This window comes from Schistocerca serialis, chromosome 1 (assembly GCF_023864345.2).
Source record: "Schistocerca serialis cubense isolate TAMUIC-IGC-003099 chromosome 1, iqSchSeri2.2, whole genome shotgun sequence".
In the NCBI taxonomy this organism is placed as follows: Eukaryota; Metazoa; Arthropoda; class Insecta; order Orthoptera; family Acrididae; genus Schistocerca; species Schistocerca serialis.
This window is the reverse complement of record NC_064638.1, coordinates 1175094689-1175118616: the sequence shown is the minus strand read 5'-3', so window position 1 is coordinate 1175118616 and position 23928 is coordinate 1175094689. Positions and strand designations below refer to the sequence as shown.

General features: G+C 42.8%; 1 protein-coding gene across 1 annotated transcript in view; it reads left to right on the top strand.

Moving 5' to 3' along the window:
* Positions 1 to 23928, top strand: part of LOC126456353 (mite allergen Eur m 3-like) — a 185893-nt gene that overhangs the window by 135604 nt on the left and 26361 nt on the right. The window contains exon 9 of the mRNA XM_050092110.1: positions 4545 to 4633. Coding sequence (XP_049948067.1) covers positions 4545 to 4633 — 89 coding nt within the window. The remainder of the gene's footprint in view (positions 1 to 4544; positions 4634 to 23928) is intronic.

Below are 23928 nucleotides of genomic sequence, written 5' to 3'. Positions count from 1 at the left end.
ACAGTGCCATCTATCACAAAGCGAAAAAAGTGGTCCAACTAAAACATTCGTATTTCTTTACGTACTTCACGAATATGTAATAAAAATGGGGGTTCCAATTTGAAAAAAGGCAGTTGATATCCGTTTGACCTATGGCAGCGCCATCAAGCGGGCTCACCATAGCGCCATCTGGTTTCCGCCTTAATGCTAGACGAGTTTCGTTCTTCGTAGTTTTTTCGTTTGACGCTTATTTCGTGAGATATTTGGCCCACCCTGTATATTCCGCACTGAGTATTTCACAGAGCAAACCATAAACCATAAAGCTGGCGAACGCAATACTGATTCCACTGTTAACTGTTCGCTTTTTTTTTTTTCTTTATAGAATTTCAATTCCCCCCGAAGGGGGGCGGGCTGGCAGCAGCTTACTACGCCGCTCTTCAGCCTACAGAATTTGTGTTAAAAAGATGAAGATAATAAAAAATAACAGTTGGCGATAAAATCGGTGACTTAAAGGTAAAATGGCAGAAAATTCTAGAACTTAAAACATAAAACACAGGGTTGATGATGCTAAGAAAATACACAAGAAGCAGAAAAATAGCAGACAGACAGTTAAAAAAAAAAAAACCACGGCGACAGTCTGGTTTCTGTTTGCAAGATATAAAATGCACACCCAGCGACAGCATGATTTCTGTTCGCAACACTGTGGAAAGACACACAACACTGAACACTCACTTAAACACAGCACTAAAAAGTTGGCACAAATATGACATACCACAGCCGAGAGCAGGTGGGGGGGAAACTGGACAGATGATGGAGGATAAAAAGGGGGGGAAGGAGAGGAAAAGTGAAGGGTTGGAGGGGGGAAAGAAGCCAATGGAGAATGAGGACCCATAAGAGGGGTGGGGGGTGCTGAGCAGATGTGCCAGGGAGTGGGGAATACAGAGGAGTGGAATGCAAAAGGACTCGGGGGGGGGGGGGGGGGAGAAGGGACATAGGGGGAGGTTGGGCGGGGAGAAAACACAGGATGGAAGGGGGGAGGAAGAGGGAGCCCAGGGAAAGGACGGAGGAAGGAGGGGGGTGAGGATCAGAGTTGATAGGAGGGATAAATGGAGGGAGAGTGGGCATTGTCCGGGAGGGGGAGTTGATGGAAGCCACCTTGGGAAAGGAGATGTAGGGTGGAGAGATGGAGGGTAGGGGGGACTGTTCGCTGGCTATTTCAGTTTCAAATGAAATCTCTGTGCAATTACAGGAAAAAGTGTAACACTCTCGAATTCGTTGTAGTTGACACGGTTGACTGTGCACTTATTAGAATATGATCAAAGTACTCCACCAAACAGAGCAAAATCTATCACAAACAAGATGAAAGAGTGTACTGTTTGACTCGCAACTGAGAAAACACGTTACGTTCTGCACGTTGCTAACTGCATCCTCCTGGCTGAGTCATTCTCCACAGTGAACGCTCAGAGTGCCTCTCTGCAGCTCCCGGCAGAGGACACTGTGAACGCTACTATCATCCAACTGTGAGCACCCTCTCGTACATATATATTTCGTTCTCCTGGCGTGAGAAATTCAACACCGCAACAACGATTATTATCAATCGCGTATTGCAGAAGTGTCAACTGTAACTGTCACCATTAGATCTACATCTGCAACTACGTGAGACTCTTTATTTCACAATAAAGTGCCTGAGAGAGGGTTCAATGAACCACCTTCAAGCTGTCTCTCTACCGTTCCGCTCTCGAACGGGATGCGGGAAAAACGAGTACTTAAATTTTTCAGTGTGAGCCCTGATTTCTCTTATTTTACCGTGATGATCATTTCTCCCTGTGTAGGTGGGTGGCAATGGAATGTTTTCGCAATCGGAGGAGAAAACGGGTGATTGAAATTTCATGAGAAGATCCCGTCGCAACGAGAAACGCCTTTGTTTTAATTATTGCCACTTCAATTCATGTATCATGTCTGTGACACTATCTCCACTATTTCGCGATAATACAAAACGAGCTGCCCCTCTTTGTACTTTTTCGATGTCATCCGTCAGTCCCACCTGATGCGGATCCCACACCACAAGCGTGGAGTAAGCAGTCTCTTTAGCAGACCTGTTGCACCTTCTTAAGTGTTCCGCCAATGAATCGCAATCTTTGGTTTGCTCTACCCACAATATTATCTATGTAATCGTTCCAGTTTAGGTTATTTGTAATTGTAATCCCTAAGTATTTAGCTGAATGTACAGCCTTCAGATTTATGTGACTTCTCGCGTAATCGAAATTTAGCTGATTTCTTTTAGTACTCATGTGAATAACTTCACACTTTTCGTTATTCAGGATCAATTGCCCCTTTTCGCACCATACAGATATCTAAATCATTGTGAAAGTCGTTTTGATCATATGATGACTTTACAAGATGGTAAATGACAGCATCATCTGCAAACAATCTAAGACGGCAACTGAGATTGTCTCCTATGTCGTTAATATAGATCAGGAACAATAGAGGGCCTATAACACTTGCTTTGGGAACGCCAGATATTACTTCTGTTTTACTCGATGACTTTCTGTCTATTACTACGAACTGTGATCTTTCTGACAGGAAATCACGAATCCAGTCACACAATTGAGGCGATACTCCGCAGGCACGCAGTTTGGTTAGAGGACGCTTGTGAGGAACGGTGTCGAAAGCCTTCTGGAAATCTAAAAATATGGAATCAATTTGACATCCTCTGTCGATAGCACTTATTACTTCATGAGTATAAAGAGGTATTTGTGTTTCACAAGAACGATATTTTCTGAAAACGTGCTGACTATGTGTCAATAAATCGTTTTCTTCGAGGTACTTCATAATGTTCAAATACAGTATATGTTCCAAAACCCTACTGAAAATCGACGTTAGTGATATAGGCTTGTAATTCAGCGGATTATTCCTACTTCCCTTTTTGGGTATTGGTGTGACTTGAGCAATTTTCCATTCTTTATGTACGGATCTTTCTGTAAGCGAGTAGCCGGCCGAAGTGGCCGTGCGGTTAAAGGCGCTGCAGTCTGGAACCGCAAGACCGCTCCGGTCGCAGGTTCGAATCCTGCCTCGGGCATGGATGTTTGTGATGTCCTTAGGTTAGTTAGGTTTAACTAGTTCTAAGTTCTAGGGGACTAATGGCCTCGGCAGTTGAGTCCCATAGTGCTCAGAGCCATTTGAACCATTTTGTAAGCGAGTGGTTGTATATAATTGCTAAATATGAAGCTATTGTATCAGCATACTCTGAGAGAAACATGACTGGTATACAATCTGGACCGGAGGCCTTGCCTTTATTAAGTGCTTTAAGCTGCTTTGTTACACCGAGGATATATACTTCTATGTTTCTCATCTTCGCAGTTGTTCTTGATTGGATTTCAGGAATATTTACTTCGTCTTCTTTGGTGAAGGAGTTTCGGAAAACCGTGTTTATTAATTCTGCTTTAGTGGCACTGTCATCAGTGACTTCCCCGTTGCGGTATTTGCACAGTATTATCCATCGGCAAGCCTGAGAACTATATTTGCAGATCCTCTATTACTTACAATGGATTTTATTACCATAAGTCGAGTGGCCACACGTCTCATGGAGAGAGTTAAGAAGCGAAGAAATATGGAGGAAATGTGTGAGAAATTAAGAAATAGTGTACAATGATACGTTGTTAGACTGATGAGAGTATACCATCAACTAGGTAGAATCTCAGGTAGTCGTATTGTTTGGAACTATTTAAAGTGACCCATCTACGGGGTGCAGATGTTAAGTTCATGAACACCTTTGGTGTTGTGCAGATGAGTAGGCTATGACCTAGCACCAAATTTACGTCTCCCCATTCTTGCACTCCCTAAGTCTTCATATGAACACAAACCAAACGTCTACCACAGTCATAGAAACGACGCGAGTCCGCAGCTCGTGGTCGTGCGGAAGCGTTCTCGCTTCCCTCGCCCGGGTTCCCGGCTTCGATTCCCGGCGGGGTCAGGGATTTTCTCTGCCTCGTGATGAATGGGTGTTGTGTGATGTCCTTAGGTTAGTTAGGTTTACGTAGTTCTACGTTCTAGGGGACTGATGACCATTGATGTTAAGTCCCATAGTACTCAGAGCCATAGAAACGACACAAAAGCACATTTCACGCTTGAGAACAGTTTGGTGGAAGGCCTACCTCAGGAATTGAGGTGGCAGTATGCCTCTTAGAAAACTTGGAGCACAAAACGAGTAAATTTCCTGATCAAACTATCGTAATATGAGGTGACTTACATTTTCCAATTATAAAATTGGAGAGTCATGGCATTAATACTAATGCCAGAGGCAGTGATTTTCGAAATTTTTTTCGAGCGGATAGAGAACGATCTCGTGAAGATAACATTCGAGACGTCACGATATGACAAAATTGTTATGAACTCACCTCTCCCCATCCCACCTCATATCACGCAGTATAGGTGTAGATGTTGAAGGCAATGATAAACCACCTGCACAGGGAATCTTGTTCTATATTACATTTGGATTATGGGACTTCCTTATTTGTTCTACGCTGTTTCTGAATTCGGAGTAACTTCAGTACTTTGTGTTTCAGCTGTCGCTGCAGAAGAACGCAGAACACTGGTGTGGCGCCGTCATCTTGAACGAAGACTGGGCACTCACTGCAGCTCAGTGTGTCGAAGAGTGAGTATCTCCCTAAGAAAAGTACATGAAATAGTGGCACACTTTGCGTCTCACTGGGTGCCAATGCTTTTTACTAAGTAAAATCCTTGAGACGATTTTAGCACTGAACACAGATGGGCGATGCAGTCCTCTATTCAGAACTGTGGCTCGATATGCTAATAGGGTCGGATTGTACTCGATTGCTTTCACACCCAGTAGCTAAAATCGCTGCTCCTTTAGTCTACTAACCCAATGATTCGCGTTTAATGCGAATTTTGTAACCTAAAACAAGTTCAAACGAAACAGATTAATAATTACAATAATAACTGAGTAACTGATGTAGGTGGCTAGAGGGAGTTGGAGTGGAATGAACCAATAATTCATTCATTCAGTCAAAACTATGAAATCTTAAAAATGGTGGTCCTATAGCAATAAACTTAAACATGGAAATACTCAAATTCTATAAAGTTTGCTTGAACGCATGATTAGAATAATAGCAGATTCCTCAAATACTATTCAAACAATACTAGTACACAGAGAACAGAGCCCCCTGCTTTTCAACTAAACACAAAATATTCTCCATCTCTTAAATACATTATATCTATTAGGGTGATCAACATATTCTCTAAATCATTTGTCGGTTCACACGCTGCATACAGTATTAATCCAAAATTGCATCTGAAAAAGTTCAGTACTGAACCACATCTAATGCTCGCGAATGTTAAAATTCCAGCTAACAAACGAATATTAAAGTGTTTTTTTCGACCACTCTTCGCCCAGAATGTATCACTGATGCAAGTCAAAAACCACACCATCCACGCCCCAACAAGTTACCTCAAGACCGATCCATACAGACAGACTGCCAGATGCATCCTGTTTACAATGACCGCTCGACTCACAAAGACTAGAAGTGAAGGCTCGCTCGCGCTTTTAAGCTTTCCCCCTCCAAAATTCACGACGTACTTAAAACATAGAAAATGGATCATAATTTAAAATATACGTAACTTAGAAATGTGTCATACTTGTTAAACGAAAGGTCTCTCTTTTTCAGTCCCCTAAGACCATATACATTGTTCTGCACGTAACAGTTTAGGCATTATTAATTAAAACATGACTTTTACGCATGCATGGTTACGAGAAATAACGGAAAGAAAGTTGTTAAAGCATGGAAAGCACTAAAGTTGGACTGTCCAATAGCCGCGTCTTTTCACGGTCTATTCAGTGACGCTATCAGATCTTATATGCAAACTATCGCTTTCAAATGACGAGTGTTTTTAATATAATTGAGTTAAATAAATTAGAAATTAAGTAATAACGTAGACTTCATTACATGATTAAGTAGGGAGAGGTATTCAAGTTATCATGTTGTGATCATTTGCTGTGTTACTGTGGAGAAAACGATGAGCTGGCACATTTACATAATTAAAAGGACATAAAAACAGTAGTAACACAATAATAAAAAATGTACAAATGTGTGGCTATCAGGAATGACAGCAAGTGCTCTAAGCTATCATTCAATATCTGATTTGTCCAGTTCTCATGAAGCATTTAATAGCTACTGATTGTAATGTTCTACTGTAAGATTATTCATTTACTGTATGTAGGGTCTATGGTTTCGTGATATTCATGGTATTTATATCCCTACATATGCATTGCAGCCCCATGTATATGTGACGTGACTGTTTTTGTTCTACGATGAAACAGCGAGCTACTATTGAGTTTCGAAGTATTTCAGAATAAGCACATTCTGCCATGTTGCGAACGCCGCCATCTTTGGAGCCAATTACTCTCAGACCACGGTAGCCAGATAGCTAAACGTCATTCCCCATCGTCTGCGGCCTGGAGAAAACTGCCGATTACCTGTTGCTGGACGCTCGCTTGCCCCTAGCTGCATGGATTTCGGTCACACACCAGCTGTCTCCATTCGCATTGGTCTCAGCAGCCGAACCAACACACACAGTACCAGGACTCGATAACTTTTGCTTGGCTAATTGCTCACCAGCTTATGTGTTACGTTACAATTTTCGTTAGATATTGCCCACTGAAGACAAGTTGCTGTGGAACCACAGTCTCTATTCCTCAACATTGTCATTACTTCACCAAACTGCTGAAGCAGATTCTACATCTACATCTACATTTATACTCCGCAAGCCACCCAACGGTGTGTGGCGGAGGGCACTTTACGTGCCACTGTCATTACCTCCCTTTCCTGTTCCAGTCGCGTATTGTTCGCGGGAAGAACGGCTGTCTGAAAGCCTCCGTGCGCGCTCTAATCTCTCTAATTTTACATTCGTGATCTCCTCGGGAGGTATAAGTAGGGGGAAGCAATATATTCGATACCTCATCCAGAAACGCACCCTCTCGAAACCTGGCGAGCAAGCTACACCGCGATGCAGATCGCCTCTCTTGCAGAGTCTGCCACTTGAGTTTATTAAACATCTCCGTAACGCTATCACGGTTACCAAATAACCCTGTGACGAAACGCGCCGCTCTTCTTTGGATCTTCTCGATCTCCTCCGTCAGACCGATCTGGTACGGATCCCACACTGATGAGCAATACTCAAGTATAGGTCGAACGAGAGTTTTGTAAGCCACCTCCTTTGTTGATGGACTACATTTTCTAAGCACTCTCCCAATGAATCTCAACCCGGTACCCGCCTTACCAACAATTAATTTTATATGATCATTCCACTTCAAATCGTTCCGCACGCATACTCCCAGATATTTTACAGAAGTAACTGCTACCAGTGTTTGTTCCGCTATCATATAATTATACAATAAAGGCTCCTTCTTTCTATGTATTCGCAATACATTACATTTGTCTATGTTAAGGGTCAGTTGCCACTCCCTGCACCAAGTGCCTATCCGCTGCAGATCTTCCTGCATTTCGCTACAATTTTCTAATGCTGCAACTTCTCTGTATACTACAGCATCATCGACGAAAAGCTGCATGGAACGTCCGACACTATCTACTAGGTCATTTATATAAATTGTGGAAAGCAATGGTCCCATAACACTCCCCTGTGGCACGCCAGAGGTTACTTTAACGTCTGTAGACGTCTCTCCATTGATAACAACATGCTGTGTTCTGTTTGCTAAAAACTCTTCAATCCAGCCACACAGCTGGTCTGATATTCCGTAGGCTCTTACTTTGTTTATCAGGCGACAGTGCGGAACTGTATCGAACGCCTTCCGGAAGTCAAGAAAAATAGCATCTACCTGGGAGCCTGTATCTAATATTTTCTGGGTCTCATGAACAAATAAAGCGAGTTGGGTCTCACACGATCGCTGTTTCCGGAATCCATGTTGATTCCTACATAGTAGATTCTGGGTTTCCAAAAACGACATGATACTCGAGCAAAAAACATGTTCTAAAATTCTACAACAGATCGACGTCAGAGATATAGGTCTGTAGTTTTGCGCATCTGCTCGACGACCCTTCTTGAAGACCTGGACTATCTGTGCTCTTTTCCAATCATTTGGAACCCTCCGTTCCTCTAGAGACTTGCGGTACACGGCTGTTAGAAGGGGGGCAAGTTCTTTCGCGTACTCTGTGTAGAATCGAATTGGTATCCCGTCAGGTCCAGTGGACTTTCCTCTATTGAGTGATTCCAGTTGCTTTTCTATTTCTTGGACACTTATTTCGATGTCAGCCATTTTTTCGTTTGTGCGAGGATTTAGAGAAGGAACTGCAGTGCGGTCTTCCTCTGTGAAACAGCTTTGGAAAAAGGTGTTTAGTATTTCAGCTTTACGCGTGTCATCCTCTGTTTCAATGCCATCATCATCCCGTAGTGTCTGGATATGCTGTTTCGAGCCACTTACTGATTTAACGTAAGACCAGAACTTCCTAGGATTTTCTGTCAAGTCGGTACACAGAATTTTACTTTCGAATTCACTGAACGCTTCACGCATAGCCCTCCTTACGCTAACTTTGACATCGTTTAGCTTCTGTTTGTCTGAGAGGTTTTGGCTGCGCTTAAACTTGGAGTGGAGCTCTCTTTGCTTTCGCAGTAGTTTCCTAACTATATTGTTGTACCACAGTGGGTTTTTCCCGTCCCTCACAGTTTTACTCGGCACGTACCTGTCTAAAACGCATTTTACGATTGCCTTGAACTTTTTCCATAAACACTCAACATTGTCAGTGTCGGAACAGAAATTTTCGTTTTGATCTGTTAGGTAGTCTGAAATCTGCCTTCTATTACTCTTGCTAAACAGATAAACCTTCCTCCCTTTTTTTATATTCCATTCAGGGATGCTGCAACGGCCTTATGATCACTGATTCCCTGTTCTGTACATACAGAGTCGAAAAGTTCGGGTCTGTTTGTTATCAGTAGGTCCAAGATGTTATCTCCACGAGTCGGTTCTCAGTTTAATTGCTCGAGGTAATTTTCGGATAGTGCACCCAGTATAATGTCACTCGATACTCTGTCCCTACCACCCGTCCTAAACATCTGAGTGTCCCAGTCTATATCTGGTAAATTGAAATCTCCACCTAAGACTATAACATGCTGAGAAAATTTATGTGAAATGTATTCCAAATTTTCTCTCAGTTGTTCTGCCACTAATGCTGCTGAGTCGGGAGGTCGGTAAAAGGAGCCAATTATTAACCTAGTTCGGTTGTTGAGTGTAACCTCCACCCATAATAATTCACAGGAACTATCCACTTCTACTTCACTACAGGATAAACTACTACTAACAGCGACGAACACTCCACCACCGGTTGCATGCAATCTATCCTTTCTAAACACAGTCTGTACCTTTGTAAAAATTTCGGCCGAATTTATCTCTGGCTTAAGCCAGCTTTCTGGGCCTATAACGATTTCAGCTTCGGTGCTTTCTATCAGCGCTTGAAGTTCTGGTACTTTACCAACGCAGCTTCGACAGTTGACAATTACAATACCGATTGCTGCTTGGTCCCCGCATGTCCTGACTTTTCCCCGCACCCGTTGAGGCTGTGGCCCTTTCTGTACTTGCCCAAGGCCATCTAACCTAAAAAACCGCCCAGCCCACGCCACACAACTCCCGCTACCCGTGTAGCCGCTTGTTGCGTGTAGTGGACTCCTGACCTATCCAGCGGAACCCGAAACCCCACCACCCTATGGCGCAAGTCGAGGAATCTGCAGCCCACACGGTCGCAGAACCGTCTCAGCCTCTGATTCAGACCCTCCACTCGGCTCTGTACCAAAGGTCCGCAGTCAGTCCTGTCGACGATGCTGCAGATGGTGAGCTCTGCTTTCATTCCGCTAGCGAGACTGGCAGTCTTCACCAAATCAGATAGCCGCCGGAAGCCAGAGAGGATTTCCTCCGATCCATAGCGACACACATCATTGGTGCCGACATGAGCGACCACCTGCAGATGGGTGCACCCTGTACCCTTCATTGCATACGGAAGGACCCTTTCCACATCTGGAATGACTCCCCCCGGTATGCACACGGAGTGCACATTGGTTTTCTTCCTCTCTCTTGCTGCCATATCCCTAAGCGGCCCCATTACGCGCCTGACGTTGGAGCTCCCAACTACCAGTAAGCCCACCCTCTGCGACTGCCCGGATCTTGCAGACTGAGGGGCAACCTCTGGAACAGGACAAGCAGCCATGTCAGGCCGAAGATCAGTATCAGCCTGAGACAGAGCCTGAAACCGGTTCGTCAGACAAACTGGAGAGGCTTTCCGTTCAGCCCTCCGGAATGTCTTTCGCCCCCTGCCACACCTTGAGACGACCTCCCACTCTACCACAGTTGAGGGATCAGCCTCAATGCGGGCAGTATCCCGGGCAACCACAGTCGTAGCCCGATCAGGGGATGCGTGGGACGAGCTGGCCGTCCCCGACAAACCCCCATCCGGACCCCCACAGTGATGCCCATTGGCAACAGCCTCAAGCTGTGTGACCGAAGCCAACACTGCCTGAAGCTGGGAGCGAAGGGATGCCAACTCAGCCTGCATCCGAACACAGCAGTTGCAGTCCCTATCCATGCTAAAAACTGTTTTGCAAAGAACGTCTGAACTAATCTACAGAGAGCGCAAACAAATCAACAAAATTTAAACGGTTATTAAAATACAAGATTGCCTAGTAAATGCAGTAATGCTGCTACTTGCGCACTGCTGACACTGCTCGGCGGCGGAAGGAGACTACGCGAATTTACACTATTCAGGTACTAAAACGCGATGCTACACTCTCAAATACTATAATACGCCAGAAATTTATGAATTAAACAATGCAAGTACCAAAAACACGCAAAGAAATTAAGAATTAAACTATGTAACAAATGAGTGAGCTAGGAGTATACGACTTGCTGCTGCAGCTGCTTATTCAACAGCGGCAGGGAGCACACTGACTGTGACCAACTTAATGTGCTCACCTACATAACTGGCAAATAAAATGGCTCTGAGAACTATGCGACTTAACTTCTGAGGTCATCAGTCGCCTAGAACTTAGAACTAATTAAACCTAACTAACCTAAAGACAACACACACATCCATGCCCGAGGCAGGATTCGAACCTGCGACCATAGCGGTCACGCGGTTCCAGACTGAAGCGCCTTTAACCGCACGGCCACACCGGCCGGCAACTGGCAAATACTTCATCTTTCTCTTGCAGTACCACAACTCATCCTAGTGTACTTTCTACAAGGCTATTTTTGTTGAACAACTAAATGATTTATATACACATGACTACTCTGCAATTCATAGTTCAGTGTTTGGCAAAGGGTGCATAAAACCAGTTTCAGACTATCTCTCTACTCTTCAGTCTGGAAAAGAACGTGCAAAAATTAGCACTTAAATATATCTGTGCGAGCTACTATTTCTTTTACTTTATCATGATAGTCATCTATCCTTACACCCTCATTAATGTGCATAAACAAAATATTCTGCGACATGAGGGGCGAAAGCTGGTGATTGTAATATCGTAAAAATATCACACCACAGCGAAAAGTCTTCTTTTTAATGACTAGCGTGGCAACACGATTCTCATATCCATGACAGTTTCCCCCTATTTTTGAACAATACAAAACAAGCTACCTTTCTTTGAACTTTTTTCCGTGTCCTCCTTCAGTCCTGTGTGGTGAGGATCATATACTGTGCAGAAACTCTATAAAAGAGGATGGACAAGTCTATTCAGAGAGTCCCTTTAGTAGATTTTCTGACAATAAACCATGATGTAATTCCCAGAGATTTATTTAGTTGAACTGACAGCCTTTAAATTTGTGTGATTTACCGTGTAACCGAAATTTAACGGAATTTTTGTAATACTCATGTGGAGCACCTATGACAATTTATTGATCAGGATTAGTTGTCGCTTTTCACATCAGACAGATAGCTTGTCTAAATTAATTTGTAGCTCGGTTTGATCTTCTGGTGACTCCATTACTCTGTAAAAGGTTGACATTTTCTACAAACAATCTACTAGGTATGCTCACATTGTCTCCTAAATTGTTTATATAAATTAAGACCATCAGAGAGCCTACAATGTTTCTTGAGGAACCACAGTTATGATTTTCTCAAAATTAGATCACTCCTCATCAATTTCTATGATCTGAGATCTTTCTGACAGAGAACCACATATCCATTCACGCAGATGGGACGGTACTCAATAGGTATGCAACTTGAACAAAAGCTGCTTGTGAGGAATGGTGTCATATTCCTCCTGGATATCTAGTAATTTGTTATCCACTTGAGATCCACTGTCGATAGCACTCGTTACTCAGTGCGAATAAATAGCCAGTTCTACTCCACAACAAAGATATTTTCTGAATTAGTGCCATTTATGTGTATACAGATAGTTTTTTTCGAAGTATTTCATATTGGTGGAACACAGTTTGTAACCAGTTTCACCTTGTCCATTACTGCTTATGCATCGATTTTTAACAGACAGAAGAGAAGGAAAAAAATCATACGACTCTGCAGCAGTAACTGGAAGGAATAACAGGCCCACACAATCTAACGCTAAACTGGAGCTATCTGATACTTTTACAGTTCGGTCAGAATGAGCATCACTACCTACCAGCACTTCTCGGACGGCACTCGTATGTAACGATGCTTTTCAGCTGGCTGGTCACATATGCACAGCCCTTGAATGAAATTATGTGCTTGGGCAGAGGCTGAGTGCGCAGCAAATACAATAAAGAGCCAAAACATTATGACCACCTGATGAAGAGCTTGTTTGTCCTTCATTAGAACGAAGTACAACACTGATTATGCTTATCAGGGATCCGAAATTTTATTGGCAGGTTTGTGGAGGTATGTGGAATTAGATGTCTACTCACAGGTCATGTAATTCGCGTAAGTAATGCGATGCTAATATGCGTACGTGGTGATGGTGCCCGATAGCGACCGAGATGGGTTCCATGGGATTTACATAAGGGGAATATGTCTCGAGAAATCAACGTGAGCTCACAATAATGCTCCTCAAACCACTGTAACACTGTTCTGGCTCTGAGACACGGACAATTATACTGCTGGAAGATGACATCGCCATCGGGAAAGGCATCAAACATGAAGGGATGCAGGTTGTTCGCACCTGTTGATTACTATCACAGGTCCGATGCAAGTACAGGAGAATGTCTCCCATAGCGTAATACTGCTCCCACCAGTCTGCGTCCGTGGAGCGCTGCACATTTCGAGCCGCCTTTTACCTCGGTGACGGCGTTTGTGGAGAACCATTAACCTAGAGTAGCAAAAATGTGATTCACCTGAAGAGCCTGCAACCTCCCCCTCACTTTTCGACCTAATGACAGTGAAAAATTAAACCGCGTACACCTAATGGTAATTTGGGAAAAGCAATCGTCACCGACGTTAATCTGTCGGTAAAGAGGGAGGAAAGGGTTACATCTAAATGAAAGGAAAAATGCAAATGAAATTGGTGGAAATTAATTTTGAAAAGGGGTAAAGTTAATAAAGAAAGTAAATGTGCGGTCGTTACGTTAACAATTAACTGACGTTAGTTAGATATTTGAGATTTGGGGAAAATTACGGTCGCCAGTCCCTCGGACAACTACTATAATAACTGAAAATGAAAGATTAATGCACATATATTTAGGACTAAGAGGGTGGCAACTGAAGGTTGACACGTGTTGTGTGAAAACTGAATGTTTGTCAGAAGTAATATATTTCGCTAAACTCTGACCTAATTTAGCAAAAGAATTAATAAAACCGGAAAACTGAAAGTTAATCTAGTGACTGAAATTAATAGTAAACTTTGTTTCTGAAGCACTACGAAATTCAATAAAATAAGGTTAGTCTTGGGCTACCTCGACAATCATTTCAATAGCTACTTGAATCTACGCAATTTAGAAATAAGAGATTTAACTTTGAACTTGAATTAAATGATTCTGAACAATTAACAATAGTAAAATTTAGTACATACCAAGCTGAGCTGCAGTCACAGGTAAGTTAAAATATGGTAACAAAACTCGCACTCTTAATTTATGCTTGTGTTATCTGAATATTGTAGCCAGCTATGAATACTCTAACTGAACTTTGAAATTAAAGCAGTGAAATCGAATGATGCTGGCGTTTGAATTTCAACGACACTCGGGTTCATTCCGGGAAAGGAAGGGACCCTGCTTGGTAATGCAATTGGGTCAAAGAGCAACAAAGGTTCATGCTAAGTTGTTGTAATTTTGTGAGGCAAATGGGACAATTTTCAAACCTGAGGTCTGCCAAACAGTTCTAAAACTTTACGTGCTTCCAGTCTTCCTTGTTAGTTGATTCAAGGTTTGAAGTCGTCGGTCGAGGAGGTGGCGACAGTCGCTCATTGTGGACTGTCGCCGCTGCAGAAGCTGGATGTTGGCGCGCCTTCTTCTCGACATTGTCACCAGGCGGAACGGGCTCTTGATGTGCGCGAGCTAATGCTTCCCATCCGCGACACCGTGTCAGAAACTATCATAGCAAGTCCAACGCAATTACATTCTGCCAAACCCCGAAAGCGCGGCAACTCGTGGGATCGTCACACAACACACCTGCTCCACCGCTCTACTCCCTCCAGACTCTGCTCTGCCCGCGCTCCACGCGGCAGAGTTAACACTACCAAAGATCCTAAACACTTTGGTTCTCCACACGACCTATCGACGTAATCGTTCAATAGCATAGTTTTCCCTAGGCCAGACCCAGCGTAAAAATACAAATAATGTTTACAAAACAAACCAATTATACATCGACATAAATGCATATATATATATATATATATATATATATATATATATATATATATATATATATATATATATATATACAGACAGTAAGATCATTACAATATATAAAGACACAGAAATGTCATACCTTCAGGTAACAAAATAAGGAAAAAAATTGTAGTACAATAGATGGAAATAGGGGGATATGCATTACCGGCGTTACTCGTGCCCCACATTGTCTGAGGATGTTCGTGTAACCTAAACAGACTCAGAAAATGTCCCAAAAAGGAAAAAAAACAACGGAAATGCATATGCTCAAAACGTCAAGCATTAGGCTGACTAACCATAAACCAATTTTTAGACCATAATAATTGAGTGGAGACACTCCTAACCTTATTCCACTCTGTCATCTTACACAAAAGAAAACAGGTTGACAATATATTAAAATTCATAGAAAACATAGAAAATGGTTTAGCTATTCTAAAATCAGCAAAATTCCTAACAGTATCAAGAAATGGAATACTATTTACAAAATTAATCAGAGTACATGGTCATAAAAACAGGTAGATCAAAACACGCAAATTAATAATTAATTACATAGAAAACACATTTTTATATAACCTTTTCATAATTAATGTTCTTGCCATGAGAGTCCACTTAACACTGAACAAGAAAATAATATACAGCAGATCGAAAAAAACATACATATTGACAGCAGAATTCTTCACATCAGCTGTCCGGGAAGAAAAACACAACTCCGCCTTCCGTACTCGCAAGTAAAAGAATGCCGACAGCAGCACAAGAGCCGACAGCGGCTCCGCCTCGCCAGTACTGTTACCCCGCCTGTGCGGCACGCTTGATCTCACTCGCCTGTGTAACGGCATCTCCAGAACGCCCGTTTCACTGAATTCTTTCGGAAAGACTCACTCTCCAGTAATCTCAAGGAGTCCATTAACACTATCACAGTGGATAACTCAACACTGTCCATCATCACACGCATCTACTAGCCTGAAACTTAAAACAGCGTCTAAGTACATCGGCAATGGCTAGTAAATAACATATTTATGAAATCTTACAGCTATTTACAAAATCATATTTACATTCCTTAATCTACTGTGACTCAGCTGAAAACTTAAAATAGCAGCTTGGATTTTTCAATTGATTAATAATCAGTTACTCTTAAATCATTTAGTCAAAATTAATTACTTATTAATTATAACTTATTTCATGTCCTCTTGGTCAGGCAAAAGCATGGCAATCTAGCAAATCGTTAAATCTTACACTCTATATTTACATACTGTAAAAATTACCCATTCTGTGGTATCAATCAATCCTAGGTTGGTACAATTTCAAGTCTACAATGTTCCGTATACCTAATAGTTTTCCATAGCTTGGATACTCTAAGCAATAAGCATTTGTGTAAGGTATACCAATGACTTCATATGGTCCATTATAAACAAACTTAAATTTAGAGATTTCATTGTCTATCTCGATCGATTTCTCATGAGCTTTTACAAGTACTAAGTCTCCGATTGCAAACTTAGTAAAACGCGCTTTAGCGTAATGACGACGTATGCGAGCATCGGCTTTCAGCTTCATTATTCCTCGCAAACAATCCTTTTTCACAACAATACTAATGTCAATCTGTGGTTCAAATGGTTCAAATGGCTCTGAGCACTATAGGACTCAACTGCTGTGGTCATCAGTCCCCTAGAACTTAGAACTACTTAAACCTAACTAACCTAAGGACATCACACACATCCATGCCCGAGGCAGGATTCGAACCTGCGACCGTAGCAGCAGCGCGGCTCCGGACTGGAGCGCCTAGAACCGCATGGCCACCGCGGCCGGCTGTTAATCTGTGGATTCCTCACGTTATAGTAGTTCAAATTCATGCCTACGTCAATGGCATCCGGCCAGTTAACAATGTGTATAGGCTGGTATTGCCTATGCACACCGTCTCCTGCCTCGTCAAAACTAACTACTATTGTTTTACCTTGTGACGTACATGTCAAAGTTTTGCTTTCGCAACTAATCACTGCACGGTACTTTAATAGCCAATCTAACCCGATAATTACTTCCGTAGTTAAGTCTGGCACGACGACACACTCTTGTTCAAATCGTGCCCCACATATCTCGAAGTTGACAAAAATCTGTTTTGTGACCGGTTTACTGGCCTTCCCAGTAGCACCGATAATTTTCACTCCTGTTACTGGCATAACTACGATATCAGGTCTGTCTTTCAGTAACTCAAATATTTTCCCAGACTCAGCACTCAATTCTGCACCGGTGTCAATCAACACGTTTAGTTGTAGGCCGTGCATATTAACAGACACTACTATCTGTTTACACTTATCCTCGACTGTTTCTTTATTTTCCCACAATAAATCCTCGTCTATATCCAGGTCATTCCAGAAAAAAACATCCGGCTTTGATCCTAAATCCGGCTTATCTGGCGGCTTTTTCAGCCTCTGTTCACATACAGTTTTAATTTCAACACGTTTGTCCTGAGGCTTAGTCTGTAGCTTCGCCTCCAATACCGAAACCTTTTCCTGTAACTCGTCAACTAGTGAGTGTTACTTTGCTACCAATTCACTAGTTGTCACCTTCGTTGATTCCTCTTTGCTCAGATTGATCTCATCAGCCAATCTACCTGGAGGAATGTGCCCAGTAGTATCCGAAATTACTTCCTCTGGATTTGCGCAACCCACACTGCTACCGTCCGACCGTATAACGTCAGCTCTAACCTCATACACGCTGTAATCTACGTGCTTTTCTACCAATCGTGTCCGGCTATCACTAAAATTTTCGTAATCTTTTTCATTAATACTCTCGAAATTTTTAAACTGGAGTTTTGCGTCGGATGGGTCGGCTACTTCTACCACTATAACTTTCGGTAAGGTCTGCCGGTTAGGGCCAGAACTTTCCGTTACTACTTCAACATCCAACTCCTGCGGGACGAAACACGACGTACCTTGCTAGTGCTCCCCATTAAAATCAACTATTTCTGGTAAAGTCTGCCGGTTAGGGCCAGAACTTTCTATCACTTCACAAACACCTTCTTCCTGCGGGACGAGACGCGGCAAATCCTCCACGCGCTCCCCATAAACCCTTCTCCCGTACAGGCCCCTATAATCTCTTAGATCGTCGTATAAGCGACCGAACTGACTTAACGAGACCTCATCCCTCTCTGCATCCCCTCGCTCGATGACGGACGTGTTATCCGACATCTGATCTTCTCTAAACACTTGCGAATCATTCTTAAACTCAAGCTCCAGTTCCGCTGTGGGTGTTACAGCAGTCACTTTATAATCGATTTCCGGAACACTACTTAAATTGTTCTCACTGAGAGCGAATGTATTTTCTACTGCCGTGTCTACAGCTGATCTACTACTTGTGAGCGCACTCCTTTCTCTGAACACTGGCACACACTCCCGCCGTTAATTATTCCATACGGAACTTTCATAACGACGACACCTGGGTTTTCTCCGGTTATTGGGCCGCCAAAATTTCTCCACGCCCGGTTGGCACCTCACCGGCGCGGCTAATGGTTTCCCTGTCACATCCCAGCAGATCTGCTCCCCGAATGCTGCTGAGGCGGCTTATCACATCCTCTGGCGTTATTACTATTCTGTGAAGACCGTATCACGTTAGTATGATACTGGTTTCCGTCATTCCTCTTATTATTTGCATTGTACCGATTGTCATTACGGTCCGAACCATTATTGTTATTGCTGCCATGGTTGCGGTATGCATTATTCCCATGGTTATCGTTGTTGTGGTTGTTGTGGTACCCGTTGTTGTTACCACGGCCTCTACCACTGTCGAGATTACTGCGCAATTGTCCTCGTCCTCAGCTCTTTCCAGGAAGTCATTGATTGTCTTGTAATTGCTTCCTACGTAGCGTTTTGTATCATCTGGAAGCTTCTTGTAGAGTTCCCAGACTATTTCGGATTCCGTGCGACGATCACGCAAATATTCCAACTTGCTGATCCAGCCCTCACAAAACTCCTTCATCGAGCTGCGCGAATTCGCATCGAAAGGCCTCGATACGACAAATTCGCGCCAGACACTTTGTTGTTTTTGCTCTGACCAGTATTCAGCCAGAAACAAATTTTTAAACTCGTCAAAAGTCAGGTTCGTAAGCCCCAACGCTTGGCATCACCAGCCAACACGTCAATAACCGCATTAATTTTTCTCTCATTAGTCCATGATCTGGATAAAACTCTTTCACAATTTTTAATGAAATCCGTCGCGTGTATACCGCCTTTTTTCAAGGGGTCGAACCGCTCCTCTTTCGTCAACAATTCCGAACTATGTGCACAGATTGGCACATAGCTCTGTTTTTCGTCAGTTTTCTTTTCTAATTCCGAAACTCTCGCAATTACTTGGCAAATGGTTGTCGCAAGTGTTTCCACTTCCCTCTTTTTCTCTTCGCAGGTATTAGCCTGCTTCCTCACTTTAGTATCTATTTCGGATACTAAAGCCTTTAAAGTTTCCGCCTTCTGTTGATCCTCTTTTTTCACTAATAGAATTTGTTCCGTGACCTTATTCTCGATGATCGGAGCAACTGCTTCTCCTACACCTTTCTCGAATCTGCTAATTTCGGAATCAAAACGAGTATTTATGCTCGCAATTTCCGCCTGAACGCCTATCATTTCCTGTTTAAGATTACCGATTTCGGTATTAATCACAACAATATCTTCTTTGATTTTATCAGTTTTTGTGTTAACAACTCCAACATTGTTGTTAACAACATTAATAGCTTTGTTCCGATTGTCTAGCTTCCTGTCAATTTTTTCAGACTGAGCTTCTTGCTTGGAAGACTGAGCTTTAATTTCTGCCGAATGAGCTTCTATCTTGCTAGACTGAGCCTTGATTTCGTTAATCAAAACATTCATTAAATCAGTTAAATTCGCGGAAACCAGCGGTTATACTTCCGTAGCGGGTGCCTCTTTAATTGTCCCCCCGTATTCGTCATCAAGGGGTTCAGATTTGATTTTCACTTCCGATTCCGAAACATTTCCTAAAGTTTGGAATTCCATTTCTGCTCTTTGTTGTGTTTCGGCGGTTGCGTCTCTCATGCTAGCCGCCTGCCCCTGAACATTGGGTTCCGCGGTGCGCTTTTCCCACTGTTGACCGATTGTTTCGTATCCAAGTCTACCAAATTTTGGTAATTGTTGTCTTCACTCATTTTAATAATTTTCAATATAAATGCCATATCTCAAATCTAATTAGGATTCCTCCCACTACTTATTCTCGCTGACGTAGCGACCTGTTCGTAACCAGTACTTTGTTACGAGATTTGCACGACGCAAAATTCGTGTCCAGAACAACCTCAAATCCGAAGATTGTCCTGTCACCAGGTCGCCACGTGTAACCTCCCCCTCACTTTACGGCCTTAATGACAGTGAAAAATTAAACCGCGTGCACCTAATGGAAATTTGGGAAAAGCAATCGTCACCGAAGTTAATCTACATCTACATCGACATGACTACTCTGCAATTCACATTTAAGTGGTTGGCAGAGGGTTCATCGAACCACAATCATACTATCCCTCTACCATTCCACTCCCGAACAGCGCGCGGGAAAAACGAACACCTAAACCTTTCTGTTCGAGCTCTGATTCCTCTTACTTTATTTTGATGATCATTCCTACTATGTAGGTTGGGCTCAACAAAATATTTTCGCATTCGGAAGAGAAAGTTGGTGACTGAAACTTCGTAAATAAATCTCGCCGCGACGAAAAACGTCTTTGCTTTAATGACTTCCATGCCAACTCACGTATCATATCTACCACACTCTCTCCCCTATTACGTGACAATACAAAACGAGCTGCCCTTTTTTGCACCCTTTCGATGTCCTCCGTCAATCCCACCTGGTAAGGATCCCACACCACGCAGCAATATTCTAACAGAGGACGAACGAGTGTAGTGTAAGCTGTCTCTTTAGTGGACTTGTTGCATCTTCTAAGTGTCCTGCCAATCAAAAGCAACCTTTGGCTCGCCTTCCCCACAATATTATCTATGTGGTCTTTCCAACTGAAGTTGTTCGTGATTTTAACACCCAGGTACTTTGTTGAATTGACAGCCTTAGAATTGTACTATTTATCGAGTAATCGAATTCCAACGGATTTCTTTTGGAACTGATGTGGATCACCTCACACTTTTCGTTATTTAGCGTCAACTGCCACCTGCCACACCATATAGCAATCTTTTCTAAATCGCTTTGCAACTGATACTGGTCTTCGGATGACCTTACTAGAAGGTAAATTACAGTATCATCTGCGAACAACCTAAGAGAACTGCTCAGATTGTCACCCAGGTCATTTATATAGATCAGGAACAGCACAGGTCCCAGGACGCTTCCCTGGGGAACACCTGATATCACTTCAGTTTTACTCGATGATTTGTCGTCTACTACTACGAACTGCGACCTTCCTGACAGGAAATCATGAATCCAGTCGCACAACTGAGACGATACCCCATAGGCCCGCAGCTTCATTAGAAGTCGCTTGTGACGAACGGTGTCAAAAGCTTTCCGGAAATCCAGAAATACGGAATCAACCTGAGATCCCCTGTCGATAGCGGCGAATAAAGAGCTAGCTGCGTTGCACAAGAACGATGTTTTCTGAAACCATGCTGATTACGTATCAATAGATCGTTCCCTTCGAGGTGATTCATAATGTTTGAATACAGTATATGCTCCAAAACCCTACTGCAAACCGACGTCAATGATATAGGTCTGTAGTTAGATGGATTACTCCTACTACCCTTCTTAAACACTGGTGCGACCTGCGCAATTTTCCAATCTGTAGGTACAGATCTATCGGTGAGCGAGCGGTTGTATATGATTGCTAAGTAGGGAGCTATTGTATCAGCGTAATCTGAAAGGAACCTAATCGGTATACAATCTGGACCTGAAGACATGCCCGTATGAAGCGATTTGAGTTGCTTCGCAACCCCTAAGGTATCTATTTCTAAGAAACTCATGCTAGCAGCTGTTCGTGTTTCAAAGTCTGGAATATTCGATTCGTCTTCCCTGGTGAAGGAATTTCGGAAAACTGCGTTCAATAACTCCGCTTTAGCGGCACAGTCGTCGGTAACAGTACCATCGGCAGTGCGCAGCGAAGGTATTGACTGCGTCTTGCCGCTTGTGTATTTTACATACGACCAGAATTTCTTCGGATTTTCTACCAAATTTCGAGACAATGTTTCGTTGTGGAACCTATTAAAGGCATCTCGCATTGAAGTCCGTGCCAAATTTCGTGCGTCTGTAAATTTTAGCCAATCTTCGGGATTTCGCGTTCTTCTGAACTTCGCATGCTTTTTCCGTTGCCTCTGCAACAGCGTTCGGACCTGTTTTGTGTACCATGGGGGGATCAGTTCCATCTCTTATCAATTCATGAGGTATGAATCTCTCAATTGCTGTTGCTACTATATCTTTGAATTTGAGCCACATCTCGTCTACATTTGCATAGTCAGTTCGAAGGAATGGAGATTGTCTCTTAGGAAGGCTTCTAGTGACACTTTAATATCCGCTTTTTTAAATAAAATTATTTTGCGTTTGTTTCTGGTGGATTTGGAAGAAACGGTATTGAGCCTAGCTACAACGACCTTGTGATCACTAATCCCTGTATCAGTCATGATGCTCTCTATTAGCTCTGGATTGTTTGTGGCTAAGAGGTCAAGCGTGTTTTCGCAACCATTTACAATTCGCGTGAGTTCGTGGACTAACTGCTCGAAATAATTTTCGGAGCAAGCATTTAGGACAATCTCGAAAGATGTTTTCTGCCTACCACCGGTTTTGAACAAGTATTTTTGCCAACATATCGAGGGAAGGCTGAAGTCCCCACCAACTATAACCGTATGAGTGGGGTATTTATTTGTTACGAGACTCAAATTTTCTCTGAACTGTTCAGCAACTATTTCATCGGAGTCTGGGGGTCGGTAGAAGGAGCCAATTATTAACTTAGTTCGGCTGTTAAGTATAACCTCCACCCATACCAATTCGCACTGAGTATCTACTTCGACTTCACTACAAGATAAACCACTACTGACAGACACAAACACTCCACCACCAATTCTGCCTAATCTATCTTTCCTGAACACCGTCTGAGACTTCGTAAAAATTTCTGCAGAACGTATCTCAGGCTTTAGTCAGCTTTCTGTACCTATATCGTTTTCAGCTTCTGTGCTTTCTATTAGCGCTTGTAGCTCAGGGACTTTCCCAGCACAACTACTACAATTTACAACTACAATTCCGACTGTTCCTTGATCCAAGCACGTTCTGTATTTGCCATGCACCCTTTGAGATTGCAGCCCACCCCGTACTTTCCCGAGGCCTTCTAACCTAAAAAGCCGCCCAGTCCACGCCACACACCCTCCGCTACCCGTGTAGCCACCAGCTGAGTGTAGTGAACTCCTGACCTATTCAGCAGAACCCGAAACCCCACAACCCTATGGCGCAAGTCAAGGAATCTGCAGCCAACACGGTCGCAAAACCGTCTGAGCCTCTGATTCAGATCCTCCACCCGGCTCTGCACCAAAGGTCCGCTGTCGGTTCTGTCAACGATGCTGCAGATGGTGAGCTCTGCCTTCATCTGGTAAGCAAGACCGGCAGCCTTCACCAAATCAGATAGCCGCTGGAATCCAGAGAGAATTTCCTCAGATCGAAAACGACACACGTCATTAGTGCCGACATGTGGCACAACCTGCAGCTTGCTGCACCCTGTCGGTAAAGAGGGAGGAAAGGGTTATATCTAAATGAAAGGAAAAATGCAAATGAAATTGGTGGAAATTAATTTTGAAAAGGGGTAAAATTAATAAAGAAAGTAAATGTGCGGTTAATTGGCGTTAATTAGATATTTGAGATTTGGGGAAAATTACGGTCGCCAGTCCCATGGACAATTACTATAATAACTGAAAATGAAAGATTAATGCACATATATTTAGCATTAAAAGGGTGGCAACTGAAGGTTGACACATGTTGTGTGAAAACTGAATGTTTGTCAGAAGTAATAAATTTCGCTAAACTCTGACTTAATTTAGCAAACGAATTAATAAAATCGGAAAACTGAAAGTTAATTTATTGACTGAAATTAATAGTGAACTTTGTTTCTGAAGCACTACGAAATCCAATAAAATAAGGTTAGTCTTGGGCTACCTCGACAATCATTTCAAAAGCTA